The 23892-nt window shown below is 39.7% G+C and overlaps 1 protein-coding gene across 4 annotated transcripts in view; it reads right to left on the minus strand.

Moving 5' to 3' along the window:
- Window positions 1-23892, minus strand: part of plppr1 (phospholipid phosphatase related 1) — a 64746-nt gene that overhangs the window by 23333 nt on the left and 17521 nt on the right. For all 4 annotated transcript variants that reach the window (XM_085413626.1, XM_085413625.1, XM_085413627.1 and 1 more), the window contains exons 2-3: window positions 19055-19165; window positions 4021-4209 (exon numbers count right to left, since the gene is read on the minus strand). In XM_085413626.1, the coding sequence (XP_085269752.1) occupies window positions 4021-4209; window positions 19055-19114 (249 nt within the window). In that variant the 5' untranslated portion in view covers window positions 19115-19165. The remainder of the gene's footprint in view (window positions 1-4020; window positions 4210-19054; window positions 19166-23892) is intronic.

Here is a 23892-nt window from a genome sequence, read left to right on the forward strand (position 1 = left end):
TTACTGACTCTGTACTAATTGGCCCACGTCCCAGCCCTGCCATCATTAATTCTGACTGAATGCCCCTCTGTTTTATGACACATGGAGATGGAATGACACACAGTGTCAAGCACCTGACAAAGCACACTCAAAGGGCACAATTATAAGGTATGGGATGGCGTACCAATGGCTAAAGGCAATTTGTAAAAGAAAGGCCATATAGAGCATATTCCAAAGAGAAAGTCACAAAAAAGGGGGCAGAATAAAAAAAAAAACAGTGGAAAGAAGTGGCAGGATTACAAAAAAGCTTTAACAGCTGACACGGCACTCTCTGAGGAGGGGATGGGACTAAGACTGAGTATTAAATTACGCAAACAATGCGTTAAACAACTGCTGGCCTTTTAGTCAGCTACTGTATATAGTAAATAACGCTTGCAAGTGGGTTCAGTGCAATTTACAAGTCAAGATAAAGGTTGAATGAATAAGTGACACTTGGAGAAAGGAAGAAAGATTTAATCTGCAGGTATGATGCGAAAATCATCCACTAACAAATGTTCCAGTGACAGAGTGGTGTTTATAAACAAAGGATAACAACAAAATAAATAATTATACTTATCTACTGACTGCATACCATGACCAAGTATACACACATGCACTCACTGACCTATTCATAAGGTACACCTCTTCAATGGCTCCTTATCGAAGATTCTAATTAACCAATCACATGACAGCAGCCAAAGCATTTGGGCATGCAGACATAGTCGAGATGACTTGCAACAGAATGGGGAAGAAAGGTCATTTAAGTGACTTTGAACATGGTTGTTGGTTGTAAGCGGTTTCTGAAGTACTTGGACCAGCCAATCTACTGGGATTTCCTCACCAAGCCATCTCTAGTGTCTACAGAGAATGGTCCAAACAACAAAAATATCCAGTGAGTGGCAGCTCTCTGGGAGGAAATGCCTCAGTGATGTCAGAAGCCAAAGGGGAATGACCAGACTGCTATCATACTTGAGGCAATTGTAACTTAAGTATGCACTTTTTACAATTCATGTATGCAAAAGAACATCTCTAAACAGACAAAACGCAGAACCTTGAAGCAGTTGTGCCACAGCAGCATAAGACCAGCATGAGTGTCATTTCTGTCAGCTAAGAACAGAGAGCTGAAGCTACAGTACAATACAGTAAAATAAAAGGTTAAAAAAACCTTGCATGGTTTGACGAGTCTCGCTTTCTGCTGCAACATTCAGATGGTTGGGTCTGAATGTGGCATAAACAACATGAACACATGGATGTATCCTGCCTTGTACCAAATGTTCAGGCTGCTGGTGGCCTTAATAATTGTTTGGGGATATTTTCTAGGCACACTTTGAGCATTCTTTAAATGATATAGGCTACCTCAATATTATTTCTGACCATGTCTAACCCTTTACGACCACACTGTACCCATCTTCTGATGGCTGCTTCCAGCAAGTTATTGTGTCATTTCACAAAGCCCAGATCATTCCAAACTGGTTTCTTAAAGACAACAATGAGTTCATTATACTCAAAAAGGCTCCATTATCACACGATCTCAATCCAATAGAGCACCTTTTGGATGTGATGGAACTTGAGATTCTTGAGAATCTTCAACCAGCTGCTGCTATCATGTCAATATGGACCAAAATCCCAGGTGAGTGTTTCCAGCACTCTATTGAATTGATCCCATGAAGAACTAAGGGAGCCCTAAAGGAAAAAGAAGGTCCAACCCAGTACTAGTAAGGTGTACCTAATGAAGTGGTCAGTGAGCACACCCACTTACTGAAGTAATCACTGCAGAAAGGTGAGTCAAAATTGCACACAGATGCACTCTTACCCCATGAAGTGTAAATAATAACATCTGTCACATTTCCTGGCCAATCAGAGCACCCTTCCAGATTTTAAACCAGCTTGTGTTATTGTATAAAGCATGTCAAATCTGCATGTGCACATATGTGTGTGAATGCAGAGAGGTGTGTTTCTCTCCGTTCTGCTGACACATCAAGAGACCAAACACCTACATGGAGGTAAATGCAAGCTATGGGATGTCTTTTATTTCCTCAATAAAAGTGACAATAATTCAGATTTTACTTCAGGAAACACGCTTGTGACAACAGTCGGTGTTCAAAGCCTCTATGCAAACACCTAAAGTAGAAGCGCATAAAAACAAGGGACCAAAGGAGGCAGCTGATCATAAATAAATGGGTGGTAGTGCATGTGTTAACCGACTGGTGTAACGATCACATCCATGATTAGATGCCTGTTAAAATAAAAACAAGGTTATGAGGGAAATGGACATGTGACACTACTGAAAAGGGTTTTCTATATTCATTTAGGGAGCAAAATTTAGATTACAATCAATGGAACATGTAGCATGTGAGCCAGCTTTTCAACCACTCAATAACTCGATTAGAACAGTAGATAAAATAATACCAAGTAAGTGCAAAAAAGCTGGGAAGTTGATGCTGATTGGACATTAAAGCTGATGATCCACGATCTTGTTTATGGTCTTTACAACAAGTCTGTCTTTTTGAACAAGAAAACCAGGGCACAAAAAAAAAAAAAGATAAATGAAAATTAATTGTCCTACAGAAAGAATAAGTGATTACACTACACTTCAGAATCACAGCAGCACATCAACCAGTCAAACCCACTGATCCTAATCTCAGTTCTGTACAATCTCTAGCACTGGTGAGATATTTTGATTTTGACAACAAACAAATGCTGGTAAAATAGCTGCTATCAGTGTATCCATAGTACATCTTCAAATACATATATACGTGGCCATTTGACCTTCAGACAGCAGCTACTCAAAAACCAAACGTTCTCTGTATTCTCAGACTAACTTTTTTTTTCCTTCACATATGGCCCATTGGAGAGAAAAAATACATTTTAATATCAAACAAGCAAATGCAAACACGCTTCAGGAAGTGTTCATAAAATATTTGACATGGGTTTAATAATGAGCTGACCCAAGGGCTCAGAGACAGATGGTGCCTGTTGTGAACGGGCTGAAATTAATAAGCATGGAGCAAAACTGACACCTGGTGGCTGAAACTCGCAACTCCTGTTTGAGGCATTTAAATCAGCAGTGCATGCACGGTATGAGCGTACAAGTCAGCTTGGAAATGACTGTTTTCAGAGAATGATTTCTTATCTTTGCAGCTGGAATTTTTTAAACACCAGAGTAGTAACACATGGCTTTGGTGCATCAGGACTGTGCCACCCTCAACAGATATGGCCAAATATGACTCATGGTATTGATTACACGTGTGTGCTTTACATCCTGTGACAAATTAGCCTAATATGCTAATAATGCCATTACTAGGCAATGGATTTTGCATAACATGTCCTTGTTAAAATGTCTGCAAACAAATAAAAGTCATGTCAGTGAATGTAATTCTTGCCTTCCATGAGATATGATATGAAGTTGTATTTCAACATGTACTTCTCCCTGTATAGCACAGCCTCACATTTCACTTTAGCAGGATGTTTTGTAGAGTATGATAAACAAGTCAAAGAGATTCTACAGACAGGAAATCAGGGACATACATATTATTAGCTGACCCATAAAAAGATATTGAAAGAGTACGGCCTGCAGGCATAAACTGCTTGCCGTGAAATCTTTCTTGCATATTTTTCCATATTTTACCAAAGATAGGTATGCAGCTGCTGTAGCGTACAGACAGAAGGCTGAATGGATGATATCTAATGATAGGTATATTATTTGCAAGTCAGTTTTACTTAAAAATGCTGCCACAAAACTGGGTCATGTCACGCAAAATTACAACTTTAAATTAGCCTGCATATACTAGGACACCTAGCAGAGTAATGATAATTGCATTTTTAAATTATTCACTCCTCAAAATAAATGGATGCGAAGGATTCGAAGCAAAGTCAAAGATGAGGAGACCCTGAATAAATGAACCCAAGCTGGATTTAACGACGGCTGTTTACGAGAAAATCGTAAAACAATTCGAGCAATCCACAGAGAAGACCTGGTTTTAAACACTGCTGTTTACTTACTATAGCCGTCGGAGCAGCGGCCACCACACAGTACAGGATGAGAGGAGGGACGAAGCTGGACTCCTCCGTGCCAGGGTACGGCTTCATCAGGTCAGCATCATTACAGAAGAAACCCTGCACGTGGACGCTGAACAGGTCCGTGCACTCCATGTAGTAGGCCAACAGGACCGTGCCGGACATGATGACGAGCTGGAAGAAGAACATGTTCGGAGGGAGTTGGAGAGGAAGAAGAGAAAAAAAAGAGAAGGAAGAGGGAAAGAAGGGAGATGTTAGTTGTGTATCCAGTTCACCGAAGGTTGTCCTGATTCAGATCCCAGGTGTTAAAAAAAGTAGATTTCATCCAACGAATTGTATCTGAGTTGATTCCTGAACGTCGCTGTACTTGGTTACGATGTGTCTAACAGGTTTTAATACAAAACCACCACCTAAATCCTCTAAAATCCCATCTCTTTCCTTCTCTCTCTCTCTCTGTTTTTCCTCTGTCTCATGCTAACTCTGGTCGTGTACATACAGCCCCCTCCACCACCACCACCACTACTGGCACCACCATCACTTACCACCTCCCTTCCTCCCTCACCCCCACATCCTTTTATCCCACTATCATCTTTTGTCTCTGGCCTCCTTTCGCCGTCTTTCTCTGCAGGCAATTTTTTTTTCATACATATAAATATATATAAATATAGAATCTTTCGTCAGTGATAATGAACCAACACAGAAATAGAAATTGCACCAAGCTGCACCGCAAGGCTTTTTAAAGCTGTTTACGAAAAAGCAGCCGCATTTGTGTCACTCACCCACTAATGTCCCAATAACACTGTCAATTTAGAAAATCGTCTGGGGTTAAATATCAAAGGAAAGCGATGACACATTTTCATTCTTTGACGCGATCAAAAATGAACAACAACGTCACGGGAAGCGGAAGGAATAGTGCATCAAAATCAGTCGAACAATGACAAAATACTATACTAAATGAAAAGAGTTGTTTAGTAAATCGGTAAATCAGTGGCACTGGTCTGCGCCTCACCTATGACTACAAATAAGCAAGTAAGAAGATGTTTTATTGATCAGAAGAAGAACTGATAAAGTAACAGAACATTACACAGACTGGCAAAAACTTTGTGTTGGTTCAAAACCTTCCAAATGTTTAAAGTTACGCAGAGAAAGTTTTGTGGTTTTTTTTTATTTTAAGTATTGGTATTATGATTGGTTCATATAAAACAGGCAAATGCTTGTAATTCTGCCATCCAACACTTGGTGTCGCTAAGTGACCACAGAGTCAGTAATCCTTCACACAGTTCTGCAATTCTACACTATAGCGTCACAGTAATCACAGTCTTTATGTTTGCAGGACATTTTAGAAGGCATAGTTATCATTAAAAAGGTCAGTCTGACCCAAAGTTAAACATATATTTAGTCACCTCTGGTAGAAATGTCTGCCTTCTCTTACAGATAATGGAACTAGGTGGTCCCGACTTCTGTGAAACAGTTTTTCATATGCAATTTGAGTACCAGGCGAATGGCATGTTGTTTCACTACATTCAAGGGAAGACAGACATTTCTATAGCAGATATCTTGAAAATAGGCAAGACAAAAACATTTATATTTGATTTGGGGTTGAACAGTTCCTTTAATTATCAATCATCTCTCCAAAACGTTGCAACAATGTTCAGCTTGGTGTTAGGGTTTATTATCTCGTTGATGAGACAATACAGCATCACTGACACTGACAGCTTAAGAAAGAGAAAAGTTTCTATGAAAGCTGGCTGCCTCATTATAGAGTCATCCTTTTGTTTGTGCTAAAGGCTACATTTCCCATAAATATCTGTTAAGCAGTTCAACAGCCAATCACCTGTTTAACCGCTGGTTAACAAGTCTTTACTCAGCCAACCACATGGCATAAAATTAATCTAACTCTCAAGATGATCTGCTGAAGCTCAAACTGAGCACCACAATGGCGAAGAAAGGTGACTTAAGTGACTTTGAACATGGCATGGGTGTTGGTGCTAAGTGGGCTGGTTTGAGTATTTTGGAAATTGTTGGCGCCAGAGGTCAGAGGTCAGAGTGCTTTAAGCTGATAAGAAGGCAACAGTAAGTTAAATATACACTTGTTAGTGTATATTGTTAGAACATATGTAGAAGAGCATGGCTGAATGCTACAGCAGCAGCAGACTTACACAGTTGCCACTCAATTTTTCCTAAAAACAGGAGACCAAGGCTACAAGTCACACGGGCTCTGGAAAAATGGACAACAGGAGACTGGACCACTGTTGTCTGGACTGATGAGCCAAAGCTCAAATCATCTCAGGTTAGTTTAGTGAACATAGCAGTAGGGCTGCACGATTAATCGTTAGAAAATCGCGATCTCGATTCATACTTATGTGCGATCTCATTTCCAAATGACAACGATTTAAAAAAAAAAAAAAAAAAAAAAAAAAAAAAAAAAAAAAAAAAAAAAAAAAGACGACGACGACTGTACCGCATTTTGATCCGGGACGTAATCTGCATGAAAACAAGCGCTCACTCTTCCTGCTCAACATATGACAAGGGCGGAGCCTTATACCACGTGATACAGAAGCTGGCTGCTAAAATTAGCAGGGAAAAAACAACGGAGAGCACGTCAGGGATGACAAGAAAGTGACAGGAGAAAATCTGTCCCGGTCAACAACCACCCAAACATCAATAACGTGAACCTTATACAGCGCTTCCCTATACCCATCGAACTCCCGCAGGCACAAAGAAATTACGGAGGCTACACAGTGCCGTCCCGCAACTATTTTTCTATTGTTGCACTACCTGCTCTATACACGCAGTGTCGAGCAACGGTGGAGACGGAATTTCAAGCAGTACAACATTTTGCGGCAACAACAAAACGTGAGACATTTGTTGTTTTTATGTTTATTTATTGTTTTTATGTTCAGTCTCAACTGTTACGAAGTTGATGTGCAGTTAATAAGTGCAATAAATATTTATACTGGAAAAGAAAATCGTGAGAGAATCGTGATCTCAATTCTAAGCCAAAAAATCGTGATTCTCATTTTATGCAAAATCGTGCAGCCCTACATAGCAGTGTACTCATATGACCTCCATAGTCTTCAGATCCCAATCTGATAAAGCACCTTTCAGATGTTGTGGAACGGGAGACTGACAAACGTGCAGCCCTCAAATCTGCAGCAACTGTGTGATGTTATCACGTCAATGAGGACCGAAACCTGTGAGGAATGTTTCCAGCACCTTATGGAATCTATTCCATGAAGAATGGTAGGTACCCAGTACTGGAGTAAAGTGAGAGATTGCAATGTTTGCACACCTTTTCTGTGTCCTGAGTTTAAAAATAAATTACTATATACAACTGCTGCTTTACAGAAATTCAACAGTATGTCCTTTTCAATTAAATAATTTCATCAAAAGTGATCATTTTTCCAATAGAAAGCACATGACATATATATGTATTATATGAACTATAATACATTAGTGTGTGAACCAGACTGGACAATCTTGCCTGCAGGATCCAGACAGCGAAGGCAAGAAAGCCGCTGTGTCGACAATGTTGGCACGGGCAGTCATGTGACAGATGGCTCTGTGAAGACGTCCAGGTGAGCGCACCTGTGCGTTTATGTGCACTTTGTCTGTTTTAAGCCTACTCTCTGAATAACACCAAGCTAGTTTATATTATTTTTTTGCCCTCTGCTGTTGTTACCAGGATACCCTGCTGTGGAGAACATTTTTGTGCAGCTCACACACAATCTCATCTACTGCTACGGTGAACCATAACACTCTGATGCGCACCATATGTAGCCTTGTCACAGGTCATACCTCATAACTAACAATAACAAGCAAAACAGAGCCGCTCACATCAGAAGCAGAAATCCTCCATCTTAAAGCTGCTCGAGAGCATCCAAATTACAGACACAGATACTGGATCCATTTCATGATTTTATGATGTTCAGCAAACAAGCTCCAGCAGGGTAATCGGCTAAAACATTATTCAGGTCTCCTCTGAAAATATGTAAATTCCTCAGCTCGCAGAAATGCCATGTAATACCCTGTGGGATCACGTACCGAAGAATCTCAGGTATACGGGACACTGCATATAAACGGGCTTGGACAGATTAATTGGAGGGATGCTATTTATTTATTACTGTTACCATGATTTCATTCAGTGTGACCTTCTACTTATTTGCATTTATTTAAAACAGGCTTAAGTTTGCCTGAAGCTTAGTCACAACCACATTTGTATTTGCTCGCCATAAAAAAAAAAAAAAGAATTACAGTTGTTGGAACAAATAATTAAGCAGCATTTTACATCTTTACAAAGCACACCTATTTCCTCTTTACCCCACATTATTCTTCTATCGCTCCAAACTATAAATCATAGAGGGTCATAAACAATCAATAAGCCATTACAAACGTCAAGAGTCATCACGTTGTTTCAAATCTTTAAAACTGTCCAAAAGAAACATGTAATTTCAGCTTCTTCAGTCTGACTCCACTCTCTCAGCAATCTACAGGGAGTGCAGAATTGTTAGGCAAGTTGTATTTTTGAGGAATAATTTTATTATTGAACAACAACCATGTTCTCAATGAACCCAAAAAACTCATTAATATCAAAGCTGAATGTTTTTGGAAGTAGTTTTTAGTTTTAGCTATTTTAGGGGGATATCTGTGTGTGCAGGTGACTATTACTGTGCATAATTATTAGGCAACTTAACAAAAAACAAATATATACCCATTTCAATTATTTATTTTTACCAGTGAAACCAATATAACATCTCCACATTCACAAATATACATTTCTGACATTCAAAAACAAAACAAAAACAAATCAGCGACCAATATAGCCACCTTTCTTTGCAAGGACACTCAAAAGCCTGCCATCCATGGATTCTGTCAGTGTTTTGATCTGTTCACCATCAACATTGCGTGCAGCAGCAACCACAGCCTCCCAGACACTGTTCAGAGAGGTGTACTGTTTTCCCTCCTTGTAACTCTCACATTTGATGATGGACCACAGGTTCTCAATGGGGTTCAGATCAGGTGAACAAGGAGGCCATGTCATTAGTTTTTCTTCTTTTATACCCTTTCTTGCCAGCCACGCTGTGGAGTACTTGGACGCGTGTGATGGAGCATTGTCCTGCATGAAAATCATGTTTTTCTTGAATGATGCAGACTTCTTCCTGTACCACTGCTTGAAGAAGGTGTCTTCCAGAAACTGGCAGTGTCACGGCGGGGTGCGCCGATGTGAATGGAAACAGGACCCAAAAGCAGATGATGACGAGTAGTGTAAGTTTGAACAGAAAAGTGATCCTTTATTAGATGACGGCAGGAGTAAACCAGGAAACCAAAGTAAACTGACAAGACACTAAAAAACAAAATACTAAACGGTACTGAGACCAAAACCTAAGCTATGACTGTGGTGGAAAATAACAAGCAAAGACCATGACTAAGACTAATAATACATAACAGACGAAAACCGTAACTAAGACTGAGGTCAAATAAACAGACGAACCGATAAAGGCAAGCAGAAAACAAAAGGCTTAAATACAGACATGAGGTGATCAGGGGAAATGGCGACACATGGGGGGAAACAGCTGACAAACATAACCCTAATGACAGGACCAAGAGAGAATGAAACTAAATACAATGACCAAAGAACACACGACACTGTCAAAATAAAACAGGAAACACTGAAAACTAAACATGACAACACAATAAGACAGACCTAATACGTGATGAATGAATACAAAACCCCAAACATAAAAAACCCAAGAACAATAACCAATAACTGCCCAAACTAAAGGCAAAATAGGAAATAACACAAAAACTAATAACATATCAAAAAATGAGAAAAATACAAAGAGAACTCCGAGTGCTGGGTCGGAGACCCAGCCTGTGACAGGCAGTAGGACTGGGAGTTGAGCTTGACTCCATCCTCAACCCGAAAAGGCCCAACAAGCTCATCTTTGATGATACCAGCCCAAACCAGTACTCCACCTCCACCTTGCTGGCGTCTGAGTCGGACTGGAGCTCTCTGCCCTTTACCAATCCAGCCACGGGCCCATCCATCTGGCCCATCAAGACTCACTCTCATTTCATCAGTCCATAAAACCTTAGAAAAACCAGTCTTGAGATATTTCTTGGCCCAGTCTTGACGTTTCAGCTTGTGTGTCTTGTTCAGTGGTGGTCGTCTTTCAGCCTTTCTTACCATGGCCATGTCTCTGAGTATTGCACACCTTGTGCTTTTGGGCACTCCAGTGATGTTGCAGCTCTGAAATATGGCCAAACTGGTGGCAAGTGGCATCTTGGCAGCTGCACGCTTGACTTTTCTCAGTTCATGGGCAGTTATTTTGCGCCTTGGTTTTTCCACACGCTTCTTGCGACCCTGTTGACTATTTTGAATGAAACGCTTGATTGTTCGATGATCACGCTTCAGAAGCTTTGCAATTTTGAGACTGCTGCATCCCTCTGCAAGATATCTCACTATTTTTGACTTTTCTGAGCCTGTCAAGTCCTTCTTTTGACCCATTTTGCCAAAGGAAAGGACGTTGCCTAATAATTATGCACACCTGATATAGGGTGTTGATGTCATTAGACCACACCCCTTCTCATTACAGAGATGCACATCACCTAATATGCTTAATTGGTAGTAGGCTTTCGAGCCTATACAGCTTGGAGTAAGACAACATGCATGAAGAGGATGATGTGGACAAAATACTCATTTGCCTAATAATTCTGCACTCCCTGTATAGTAGAGCCTGCACGGTTGTGAGTCACACCTATAATTACCTTTTGATGTTTAAGTGTACCAAATCTCACTCACCTGAAAAGAAAATTGTGGTGCAGTCTAGTTCCTGGAGGCCGCTCTCCACTTTTGTGACTTTCATAAGCTGGTTTTTCTGTGACACTTTCCCACCTGGTCAAAAGTCCATCTCTCTGCATAAAGCATTAACTTGTGGCTGCATTATATTCACTCCAGAGCCAGCGTCATACTGCATTAGCTATGTGGAGGAGACACTGACAGAAGTCTGGCTGTAATAAAATGGTTATACAAAGTTAACGGCAGCTTTCTATTATCCTTCTCCACTGGAGTGTAAAATTCACCTATTTTAGCACTGAGGTGTCAGGGAAGGCTTTTTATTTATGTTTTTTGGTGAAGCTCTATTCTTAATGTGGTGTTTCTCAAAGCGTTTGGCTCTTGGTCGAAATAACTTGCCCATAAAATATGTAAATCTGCTTTATAAACATCATAACCTCTTTAATCGATATTTTCATATGAGTCTAGTATCTACATCTAATGTGAAAGGGACAGGGCATTGTGATAAACACAAACAGAGCCATCACCTTCACTTTACCGTTTTGATTCAGTCTCTCTTTGTTATGTATTTTTAATTACATCCTACAAAGTCAGTTTGATCATAATAGCCATCCAAAATTAATTAAATCTTTCCTCCCAAAGGATTTTTTTTATCTGCTCTCCCTTCACTCCAAAATCTTTTTACTGTCAGTACCACTGCTCATCTTCTCCCTCACATCATGAAAACAACCAGGAAAATGTTATATAAATCCAACACAAAGTCCTAGATTTTCATTTCACTGTCATGTTGTGTTAGTAGACTGGAAAAAAAGACTGACAGAAATGGGCATCTAAGCCCGACTTGCCAGGCTTTAGACCGTGATATTACACTTCTGTTGTCAGACTTGTCTGTAAGTTACATAGAAGACAGCTACTGTTTTCTGGTTGTTTTGTTTTTTCTACAAACAGGCTTCCAAGTTGGCTACTTAAAGTATAAATGAAAATGGGCATGCAGTTATTTTCAAATGGTTTTATGCCTTTATTTAATTCTTAATAGTGCAAAGACATATCGGTGATTTTTGGAAAAATGCAGGTTCATCTACTGTACTTTGGTCAGCAACACCTTTCAAAAAAGTTGAGTCAGCAGCATGTTTACGACTGTGTTTCATTAACTTATTTCCCAACAGTCCATAAGTGTTTGATCTATTTCTCACATTTCATCCCCATCTTAACTGAAAGCCTTAGCCTCTCTGGGGCACCTGTTTTATACCTCATCATGTTACTAATTAACCTCATTGGCTGAGAAACGCTCTGCCAAACGTCTGCGTTATATAACTTTAAAAACTAAAAAAAAGATCAGTCATAACAGAGTCAAATTTTGATTCAGGTCCATTCATGTGTTAGGCAGAGTGTCTTTGCCACGTGGAGTTTCAAGACATATGATTAAATCTTTGTGCAGGGGGTGTAACAATTGCTCCTGCTCAATTTCAGCAAACAGTACTGCGCTAAAGTCTTGATCCAACTCTCACTTCTTTCTATTTTTCTTCAAAGGAGTCAGATTTTTTCACTTCAGACCTTATACACAACCATTTTCAGAGAAGTGTTTTTGTGTATTAACCCACTTAATACTAACCTATGAATTTTCCTGAATTTTATGAATCATTCCAAGCCACCTGACTCAATGGATGAACCAGTGTTTTATCTGCACTACAGTGAGAACTTAGCAAAGAAGGAATTTTAAATTGTATCTTTAGGCACTAGCAGTCTGTCGCAAAAACACACCATTTCTTTCTTTAGTTGACTCTGTGAAAAATGCTAAAGATAACACAATTTGACAGGCATGAAATTGTATTTTTGCACCAACAAGGGGATTCCCAAAGTGCTATTAGCTGAAAACTTTGCATATCATACTTAAATATGCCGTGTGTCTTCAAAGAATCTGAGGAAATTGGACAAGCAGAGGAAAAAAGAATTGACAGGCCAAAAATTATATACAATGGATTAAAAATGTTTAAAAAGTCATATCCTTCAGGCAAAAAAAATCCAAGAAATAGAAATGCTTCTGGTCTAAGGAGCTTGGAAAGAAAAGTGTCTGGACTTCTTTGAGTTGTTTGAAGACGTTTCACCTCTCATCCGAGAAGCTTCTTCAGTTCTAAGGGTCCATTTGGTGGAGAGTCCCAGATTTAAACCCAGTGGGAGTTTCCCCCCAAAGAGGGACAAAGGACCCCCTGATGATCCTCTACCTAATTACATGAGCCAAGGTGTGAAAGCAGGTGTGGGTCACAATCAGCCAGGGTTTCAGGTGAGCTCATTGTGAAACCTGGCCCCACCCTATCATGTGACTTCCTGAGATCAGATGGCCCAGGATGTAAATGAGCATTAAGGCGTCTGGGAAGGGATCTCAAAACTGGATTATAGATGGCAGACAGTTGGTGTCGTAAACCCCCGCCTCTGTTCAAAGATGGTTACGCACAGTGGACCTAAACACAAACTGAACAATGTGGTGTATGCTGTACAGTGTAGCGAGGAATGCCCAGACCTCTATATCAGAGAGACCAAACAGCCACTTCACAAGCGCATGGCACAACATAGAAGAGCCACCTCCACAGGACAAGACTTAGCAGTCCATCTGCATCTTAAGGATAAAGGACACTCTTTCGAGGATGCCAATGTTCACATTTTGGAAAGAGAGGACAGATGGTTTAAAAGAGGAGTGAAAGAAGCCATCTATGTCCACTGTGAGCGACCATCTTTGAACAGAGGCGGTGGTTTACGACACCAACTGTCTGCCATCTATAATCCAGTTTTGAGATCCCTTCCCAGACGCCTTAACACCCATTTACACCCTGGGCCATCTGACCTCAGGAAATCTAATGATAAGGTGGGGCCAGGTTTCACCATGAGCTCACCCGAAACCCTAGCTGATTAGGACCCACACCCGCTTTCACACCTTGGCTCATGTAATTAGGTAGAGGATCATCAGGGGGTCCTTTGTCCCTCTTTGGGGGGAAACTCCCACTGGGTTTAAATCTGGGACTCCCCACCATTTGACCCTTAGAACTGAAGAAGCTTCTCGGATGAGAGGTGAAACGTCTTCAAGCAACTTAAAGAAGTCCAGACGGTTTTCTTTGCAAGCTCCTTAAACTATGATGACCTGGATGACTGAGAACCTTCACAGACAGAAATGCTTGTGGTTCTTCAGTTGATTCATCTACTGTTTACTAAAGCCTCACCATAAATGGTCTCAGTTGAAGGGTTGCTGTCAAGAAGCTATTCTTAAGAAAGCAAAAGAGGAGAAAAAGACTGAGGTATGACGAAATATATAAGAATTAGACTTAAAATCAAAGGCATCAGGTCATATAGTGCGATGATTAGGTCTAATTTCAGCCAGTGGTGCTCAGGAACTTTTCAAGATGTTATTAAGAATGTTAAAACTAAAAATTGAAGCATTGTGCAATGAGCTTGACAGAGAACGGAACAAAGAGGCAGCGGACATCCAAAGAACAGCTTTGAAGGTCCTTCAAGAAGAAAGCTAGCCTAAGAGAGTCCAGGCTGTGTTAGAGAATAAAGACGGTCAAACCACATAATGCTTTTTAAACTCATTAGAATTCACTCTTCATTTTACAGCAACTTTACAGCTGAACTGGGTTTAGAGTATGAAGTGCATTTCAGCTGTTTTTGTACAAAAAAAAATATCACCTCGGGCACATTGAGTACACCTGGGCCATTTTCAGTTGTTTTGTTAGTTTAACAGTTTTTAGAAGCAACTAATAATATTCATACTCTAAACCTAAAACCATTAGAGCCACTTATTTTAATGAACATTTCAGACAGACAGCTGTTTGCCTTCACTGCTCGTGAGACATAACAGCACACACATATTCACATTAGCTTCATTTTCCAGTACAAATTACGTCAAACACTGGAATTCAGTTCACACAATATCTGACTTCTTCTGAGCTAAATAACAAAGCCGCTCCCTGCAGTAATGACTGCACGTTGGGAAGTTTGCTGTCTAAATTGTGTATACCTAACTAGAAGCTTTAATTAAAGCTTCTAGGAGATAAGGAAAACAAAGAAGATAAAAGAAAGACATTTTCTCAAGAGATTGGTTTACTTCCAAATAGTCTGGCAACCTGTGCTGCTTTAGCAGGCTGCTAACAGTAAGTGCATCCAGCTTTTTCTTCAACCATGCAAAACCTGAAAAAGCTAGATAGCTGTAGCTAGATTAATGAGAGCCCACAGCTCTATACATTACATAATCCCATGCAGGTACAGGATATATCGGTCCTCTCTTCGCTCTTCCCAGCTTGTCTCCACAGCTCAGCCTTTAATTAATTTCTCATAACTTTTCACTTTTTCCTTCTACTTCCTTCCCCCTTTTTTGCTTGTTTCATCTTATCCATTTCCTCCTCCCTCATGCCCCATCTTTTTCTTTTTTTTGCAACCCCTTTCATCTCCCATTTTTCCTCCGCACACTCAGAGAGACAAATGGCAGCAACAAATGAACATCCTGACGTCAAGTAACAGATGAAATAAAGGCAACAAGTTACACGAATAAATAAACAAATCACCACAAATAAACATCCTCCCTGTCAGACTGCCTCTGGCAGTGAACTACATGGCCCAGCTGCTCCAATCAGGCCCCTCCGTCTTGATCACGTGACGGCAGTGTTCCTCTGCCTTGCTGTGTTCGTGACAGGCAGGGTGAGTAAGAGAAGGAAAGGAGGGAGAGAAGAAACAAAAGGAGCAGGAAAAAGGAGCGAGACAAACCAAGATGTAGTGATTTAAATGATGGGAAACTGGGTGAAGGGGAGAAAGAGCTCCTATGGCACCACGCGAAATAGGAAGAGAAGAGAGAAGAGATTGAGGGAGGAAGCAAGTACAGCCGAGGAAGGAGGGGCAGGAGAGAAATGAGGCTGCGAGGATGTGACGAAGACATCAAAGAGGGGGAGAAAGAGAAATCGAGGATGAGCAGAATGAAACAGGGAGATAGATAGCATGCCTTTGACAAGTGTCGCTGAAGAAAAAAGGGGGAGTAAGTGAAAACAGGGTAATGAAAATTAGAGAAGAAGCTTGCTACTCATCAGGGTATTACAGTGTCTCTCTTAGGAGCACTCTGCCAATGACTTTTTAAGCTTAGATTGTGATGCAAAAGCCAATAAACCAAATGATGAATCTGAAAGCAAAATCTTCCCATTTATTGGGCACTGACACATAGAGACAAGATGATGAATAAGAATGTAGTAAAGCCCAGTTTGAAAAATGCAAAATATGCCCTTATAGAAGCTCTAACTGATGACTACAACTACATTTGAAATACCATTTAAAGACTCAATATATAGCTGCACCTCATCGCTTTAGCCTTGCAGTTCTATAAAGCCGACTGCTTTGAGAGAGACATATAATAAAAAAGGTCAATATCGAAGCGTGAGAGGCCAAGTTGAGATTCTCTTCGGAATAAATATGTCAGATAGCCGAACGCTGATAGAGCCCCCCAATATGTAATAAGAACTGTTGGGACCAAGCTAAAGTTGGCGGTGTAGTATTGTATGAGAAATGGGGAGCAAATGCATTTGGAAGCAAAATCTGACCACTGAGCAAATGAAAAAAGTTCAAAATAGGTCACATGATAGCATTTATTAATACTTCGATTCAGGGAAAATTCATTTTGATATTCCGGAAAAATAAATTACAACAAAAATTGGCCAATATTGTGCAAAGAACACGTACACGAAGACGTCGTCATTACTTACAGATGAAGTTTTTTAAAAGTCACTTTGTTCATCATCACACTAGCATTGAAAATTTAGCCAGTAAAAAGTTAACGTCCATTTGCCACTGGCATTGGTGGATGACACATGTCCATCAATAAGAACTGGCCTAGAGGCCGGTGGGTAACCCTGAAGCATCCTACGGTCTCTAAGGAAAATCTACACTCCCCTCTGATCAGCTAATGGTTGCTGGAAGTTGCTGTTGGCAGGTGAAATCAGTTGCAAAGAGGGCGCTGCACCAAAAACCTCCTTGTGAGTCCGTTGGTTGGTCACAGAGTACTATAGTTTGCATGGAAGTTATCAGCTTGTCAGCAAACACTTGCTGTAGCTGTAGTGATACTTGGAAAAAAGTGTGACGCAAACCAGAAACGTTTGCCTTTAAAAAAAAGGGGGGGGGGGGGGGGGGGTTCTTCGGTGCTGCAGCCGACATATTTCGATAGGTGAAACTTTGGAAAACAAACAAAAAAGTCTGAATCTTCGGTGCAAACTATATGCAACAATCTGCTACTTGGTCATAGCAACATGCTAGCGAACAAACTGGGGACTGTCACCAACCTCCAGTAATCACTCAGCATATTTTTGCCTAGTCACCGGTAGTTACCAAGGAGACACCAGCTGACTTTAGTCCTACATGTCTGGGGCTTTAGCAATCTATTTCACAGCAGCTGCCAGCAGCTTCTAGCATCCACCCGAAACCAGATAGGGAAAAACATGTATTCCCTGGTGGTTGCCAGATGGTCGCTAGGCCTATTGTATATTACCCAAAATGCTCAGGTAATGTATCAAACCCACTGTTAGACTTATTGAATATAAAATCCAGTCTGATGGATAATATTTCCAACATATTGCTGTACTTACATTTAAAACACTGACTTATCAGTACTTACCACCTAGATGTTTAATGTGTCACCAGCTTAATCAGTGGTTACATTAAACCCGCCCCTCGTTATATCTCCTAATGTTTTTTTTGGTTGTTGTTTTTTTTTAAAGAGGCCATCTCATCATTCCACACAGCGTTCAAGCACTGACACTTCAAAACTCTAAATGAGCAAATAACTGTACAATGGTGACACATCGTCAAACAGAAGGAACTGTCTAAAAGAGCTTTTTTTAATGATGAGCCACATCTCACATCTAAAAATAATGTGTACCAAGATGATGTTTTACAGCTGCAGTATTTTTGATGTTGTTTTGTTGTTTATAGTTACTGTTTATAGCAATTTTCTCGCATAAAATAAACAGTTTGGCTCAGTGGGAGTGAAAGTGACATAGTAACTGACTACATGTGATCTATGAGGTAAAAACATACAATCACGGCACATCCATGGCCACTGTCTCCTGTTGTTGTTTTCTTTTATTTGTTTTCCATCTAGTATTTTTAGCTCTAGGCTTTTCAAATAATACTGGAGTGAAATTAGACAACACAATCTCATAAGTGACGGTTATGAAACCACATAATATTATAAAGGAAATTATCAGAAGAAGTGCTAGTGAAGTGCTATATTGCAAACAATGTACTGTTTGGACTGAAGCATAGACGTATTTTGGATGAGAGCTGAGAGGCAGGGTACACCCTGGACCTGAGGAATGGCTCCATTTCTCTCTTTCAGATGTAAAATAAAGTATGTTGGATTAATTGGTTTTTGTTTTGTTTGGTTTTTTGTCACTTACTGCACTTTTCTTGAGGAGGCACATGTTCAAAGAGAAACCACGTGATGTCTGTTTCATCACCATTGCAGATGCTGAGAGCATGTGCAGCAGTTCTGATTCTCAGAATGGTTTTCACTCTGGCTGTGGGTGGAAATAAAGTGTTCAGTGACATTTCCTATTGCACATCCTATCAGTGTAGTCTTAAACTCACTACACATGCATGCGAGAGTCACATTTCACTTATCTTGGAGGACACCCCCAGGATCACACTAGCAGGCAGTAACACTAATTAACAGAAGGTAACAGTCCCATTATGGATGAGTGTCAGGAAAAATGAGCGAGACAAAAAGGTTGGGCAAGAAGAAAGCATGAGATAAAGGCAGAAAGAACATGAGTGTATAAACTGATCTGAGACTGTGATGTAGGATATTTCGTCTGAGATGTGTGTCTCTGTGTGAGAGGGAGAACGAGTAAAACACAAAGAGAGATGGAGGAGAATAACACAAAGTGTCCTGAGACATCTCTCTGATTAAGGACCTTCAGCTAACACAGTAATTAAAAATTCAGGAGCTGCACAACTCTTACACACACACACACACACACACACACACACTTGCCCAATTACAAACACGCATGCATTCAGCTCCACACTCATTTCAACACTTTACACTCTGGTTGTTCACTTATGGTAAATTAACACTCAAAACCATATTTCCATCATGTTCATTTGCCAAACAAGGGTCATATGCATGAATTTACCACTTTATGCAGAAGCCCAGATTATCACGCAAAGACAATGCATGCACGCACACTCCCTCACCTCTACAAAGATGAAACATGGGATGATGGAGTAGCTGCGCAGGGTGTTGTTAGACGCCATCTTGTCTCCTGTCGGGAGACTAACGTTCTCAGGATTCACTGCAGGGTCACTCTGCAAAGACAGAAACATCAAGTGTCAGCTGCCATCATCTGATAATGACAGAAATGCATCTACTTCATCTATTTTATCAGGAGTCCTCAGCAAGATCGGCTATTGATGAGAACCATGTTAACTATTACTATTTTTTTTGCATTTACAAAAGATAATAAATAATTTAAAAGCAGATAAGAGATTGCTTTGTTACATTGCAGAAACTAAATTAGAGTTCTACTTGTCAAAAAAAAACACAGAAAAAAAACACTGCACACAAAGATTGTGGTTCGCCAGCTCCTTCCGAGGGATCCCCACAATTCCCAGATCTCTTAGGAAATTCAATCCCTGTGTTGTTGCCAAGGTCAGCCCTTGGGTCTTTTACCAGCCAGCTGTGCTTCCTGTCTATTTTTGTCAATCAACAGAAGGCACCTAAGAAAGCTGTTTGGCCTAAATGACTGCAAGAGAAACAGTAAGAATTGTCTTGTGTGCAGGTGCAGTTTTCCATATCTAAAAATCTCCTAAGGCCTCAAACACCATGGAGAAAAACTGATCCCCTCTACTATGCAGCTGTATGTCACTTGAGGTCAATAAGCATCTGGTCTTTAGATTCCAAATGTTTCTGAGTGAGAAAAGAAGAGTTGCCATCACTTTATATTCACCCCAATCGAGTCACCGCAAAGTTGTGGTCATTTTCATAAGAAGTCCCCTACGTGATACAGAAGCTGTGCCGTGTGATGCTAAAATTAGCAGGGAAAAAGCAACGGAGAGCACGTCAGGGATGACGAGAAAGTGACAGGAGAAAATCCGTCCCGGTCAACCACCCAAACACCAATAACGGGAACCTTATACAGCGCTTCCCTATACACGTCGAACTCAAAGAAATTACGGAGCCTATCACTTATCACCTGACCAAAGATATGGCTCCCATCAACACTGTGCAAAACGAGGGATTTAGGAAAATGATCAACACCCTAGACAAACGCTACACAGTGCCGTCCCGCAACTATTTTTCTATTGTTGCACTACCTGCTCTATACACGCAGTGTCGAGCAACAGTGGAGACAGAATTTCAAGCAGTACAACATTTTGCGGCAACAACAAAACGTGAGACATTTGTTTTTATGTTTATTTATTGTTTTTATGTTCAGTCTCAACTGTTACGAAGTTGATGTGCAGTTAATAAGTACAATAAATATTTATACTGGAAAAGAAAATCGTGAGAGAATCGTGATCTCAATTCTAAGCCAAAAAATCGTGATTCTCATTTTATGCAAAATCGCGCAGCCCTACTGTAGAGGGTTTTTTTATGTCTGTCACTTTTGCCCTCCGCAACAAATTGTTATTTTTTGTTATTATTTAAATATTGCTTATGCCACCAACAAATTATTTATTTTTGTGATAGGCTGTTAGCAACAAAAGTGCCTAAAGATATCATTTAAAATAGCTTCTTCGCTAAATACTCTGTTCTGTGTAGACTAAACAGGTCAATCCCTCAAGTTAGTTGCCTTAAATGATTCAAGCTAAGCCACTTAACTTGACCTAGCTTAACCAAGAAAAAGGAAATACTCTTTTTAGACTAAAAAAGGGCGAAAAAGCAGCCAATGTCCAAAGCTGTTTGAAAAAACATCAAAAAGCTTGAAGAACTATTGCTCATGAACACGTCTGGTTCCTTTGAAGCAAAATGAGGGTTGGCTCAAGACTTTTGCACAGTCTTCACTTTTTGTTAATTTTCTTAGCTGGTTTTTAGCTAATTTCTCAGTCTGGGTAAAGCTCTTTAACTGTATTTTTAACAGCACAAAGCCCAATACAAAACACATCTTCAGAAAGCATTTACTAATCCTGTCAGCTTTGTTCAGTTGAGAACAAAAGCAAATTCTTAATGAAACAACACGGCAGTATTAACCTTATTAATAAAATTCAATTTAACTTCTGAAGCCGCGCTGATGGAGCCAATCTTCTGCACTCGAACTGCCGCTGCTTCCGTTCTCCGTCTGTCAATCTGTCGTGTTCTTTAACTGCATTTCATTATGGCTTCTAATTGTCGAAAAACAATAACATAGCTATTCCCCACAGAGAACAGCAAGCTCACTAGTGAGCGTGAGAAACAAATATGTAGTGAACAACAGAATACTGGAAAAACAAAAACAGCAGTGTCATTTGATTTTCTGCATCCAAACCAGTCTGATATGGCTTTCAGTTTCCAATTGCAGAACACTGGCAGCACAAGAGGTGCCTTACAGTTTCAGTGGGTGTAGATTAGGCAGGATTAAAAAGTGGTTAAGGAAATCCAGAAATGTCAGTATCTGCTGGAGTAATTGTTGATTTATTCGTGTTAATCAACAAAGCTCTGACCTCACGCAGATATTTAATGTGTCTTATTGGCTTGTAATCGCTCCTAAATCCTCATTAAAGGGTAACCTTGCTAATTTGAGCTTCTCTCTATCTAAAGCACAATTCTGAATCATGAAAGGCTGGAGGAGCATGAACGAGGGGGTCTGTTACAGAGCAAAGTTGGAGAGAACAATAGCAGTTATTTAATTTGTGCTTTCTTAGTTTCTTCCTCTTTTTCTATCTTCTATCTAAACTATTCATCATAAATGAACACCTGCTACAGAAAGATTAGATGGTAGAATTATACTACTTCTGCTACCTCATATATATTCATACATATAAATATCTTATGAGCGCCTCAACAATTTAATATTTGAGGCTGTGTGCTCTCCTGTTTCAGAAATTTTTATAATAATATTCTTAAAAAGCTGCTACAAGTAAAGAATTAGTATAAATTAATACTTTCACATTTTGTTGTACGGTTTGTTGTACGGTTGTTTATCAGGTAGTGACCAAGTTTGGATCAATCAATCACATTTCTCTACCAAAGCACAGATGAGAGCAGGTGAGACAAGAAAAAAAAAAGAGACCATGTGACATTACTTCCAACAAACGTAGCAACCTACAAGTTGTTTCAGGCTTTCACTATGCGTGATTTTCACTACACAAACCTGAACTAAAAGAATTCATCAAATTCATCATTAATTCAAAAGCAACTTATATTAGACTGAGCGTAACAAGGTAAGGGTCTAGAAACATGACTGCAAAAATAGCTGCTCAGTTAAAAAACAACTAGACACTAACACAACCAAACAAATGTGTGTGCTATTGATATAATGTTTAAAATTTTCATTTTTGAACATTATAGCCAACATCAATACTGGTGAAAGGCTAAAACTGTTTCACTAGGTTCCTCTGAGAGAAGTGTTACTCAAATTACAAATGCATGGCAGTGGGTGCATTAATGAAAACTTCAGAGAACATACAAATGCATAAGGCCAAACACACAAAGCCATTAACTTGCATCTATTAAAAATCATAGTTATTTTTAGTATGCAATTCAGAATGAGATGCAATTTTTCAGATGATAATCTCTATAGTCAAGAATCAAGCAAAAAAAGAAAAAAACCTCACAGAGACTGCAGGGAAATCGTACAGTCTGGTGACAAGAGTCACAGCTAATGCAAGGATTCTGGGTGGTCTGTTAACTCATTCCAGTTTGCTATAGTATCACTAGTGAAACTAGATGTTACACAGCAGGCTTAAACAACCATCAGGCCACTGAGAAATGTCCCAGTGCTCCCAACTGGCTAGCAGTCACTGCGGATAATGATCACATGACCATGCATCCTATATGTGTTTAAAGCTACAGTAGGCAGGAATCTATACACATCCTCCTGCAGCAGTTCTCTCTCCCCTCCCTCGTCTAAGCCCAGAGATGCACACATATGCAAGTGCTTCATGAACTTTCCTTTTCCAGATTAAAGACTTCGTCAGATCTGGTCCTGAAAAGCAATATCCTAAAATCTCCCATCAAGGACTAGGTTTTCTAAAAACAGAGCCCAGAGGAAGTGCGGGAGAACATCCTAAGTACAATATACGCCAAAATGTTTTTTGGGGGGATTTTTTCCCAAATGATGCCAAAAAGTATACAAAAATACAATAGTCTCTGCATTTCTTCCTCCCACTTTCTAAAAGAAGTGCCTCCCAGCAGAAGCTTTATATTAAAAGAACAAACAGGAAGGTGCATCAATTTTTAAACGCAGGGAAACAAACAGATGAAATACCCAGAATTTCAAGCTTTTACCTTAAAGGTCATGAATAAAGTAAGTAAACTGTACACAATGAATTAAGATTTAATTTGATTTATGAGATTTATAGTTGTTAATGTATAGATTCATTATTATCCATTAACAATTTATTAGATAAATATATTAACTACAAATTATTAAAATAACTAATAGCTTGTTAAAGAGACATAGCAGTTCAGCAGTTAGCGCAAAGATTTTTTTCTTATTTTATTACATTGCCTCAAGTTGTCTATATGCTGAAAAGATACAGTAAATGTTTAGTTTAATGCCTTTACTGGAACACACTACCAGACTTTGTTCAAGATGTCAACATACCCACCATACTCCTAATTGTTTTGTAACTGCATTTGTCCCTGTGTGGTATTAGACTACAAGGGACAGACTCCAACAACACGACATTTAATAGTGATGCTGCACTTACTTCAACTAAATTGAGAGTGATTCAATGTGAACCTACTAATATTAAATTTGAAATTCAAATGCATCTTTACCCTTCATACTTTTTTACTTATGCATGTCACAAAAAGTTAATTAAGATCTACAATCACTAGACACTTTATTAGGTATATCTGGTACATATTTGACACACTGTTAGTTCCCCTT

Source organism: Rhamphochromis longiceps, linkage group LG7 (genome assembly GCF_057381845.1).
Source record: "Rhamphochromis longiceps isolate RC_006_pf linkage group LG7, R_longiceps_female_GT1.1, whole genome shotgun sequence".
Taxonomy (NCBI): Eukaryota; Metazoa; Chordata; class Actinopteri; order Cichliformes; family Cichlidae; genus Rhamphochromis; species Rhamphochromis longiceps.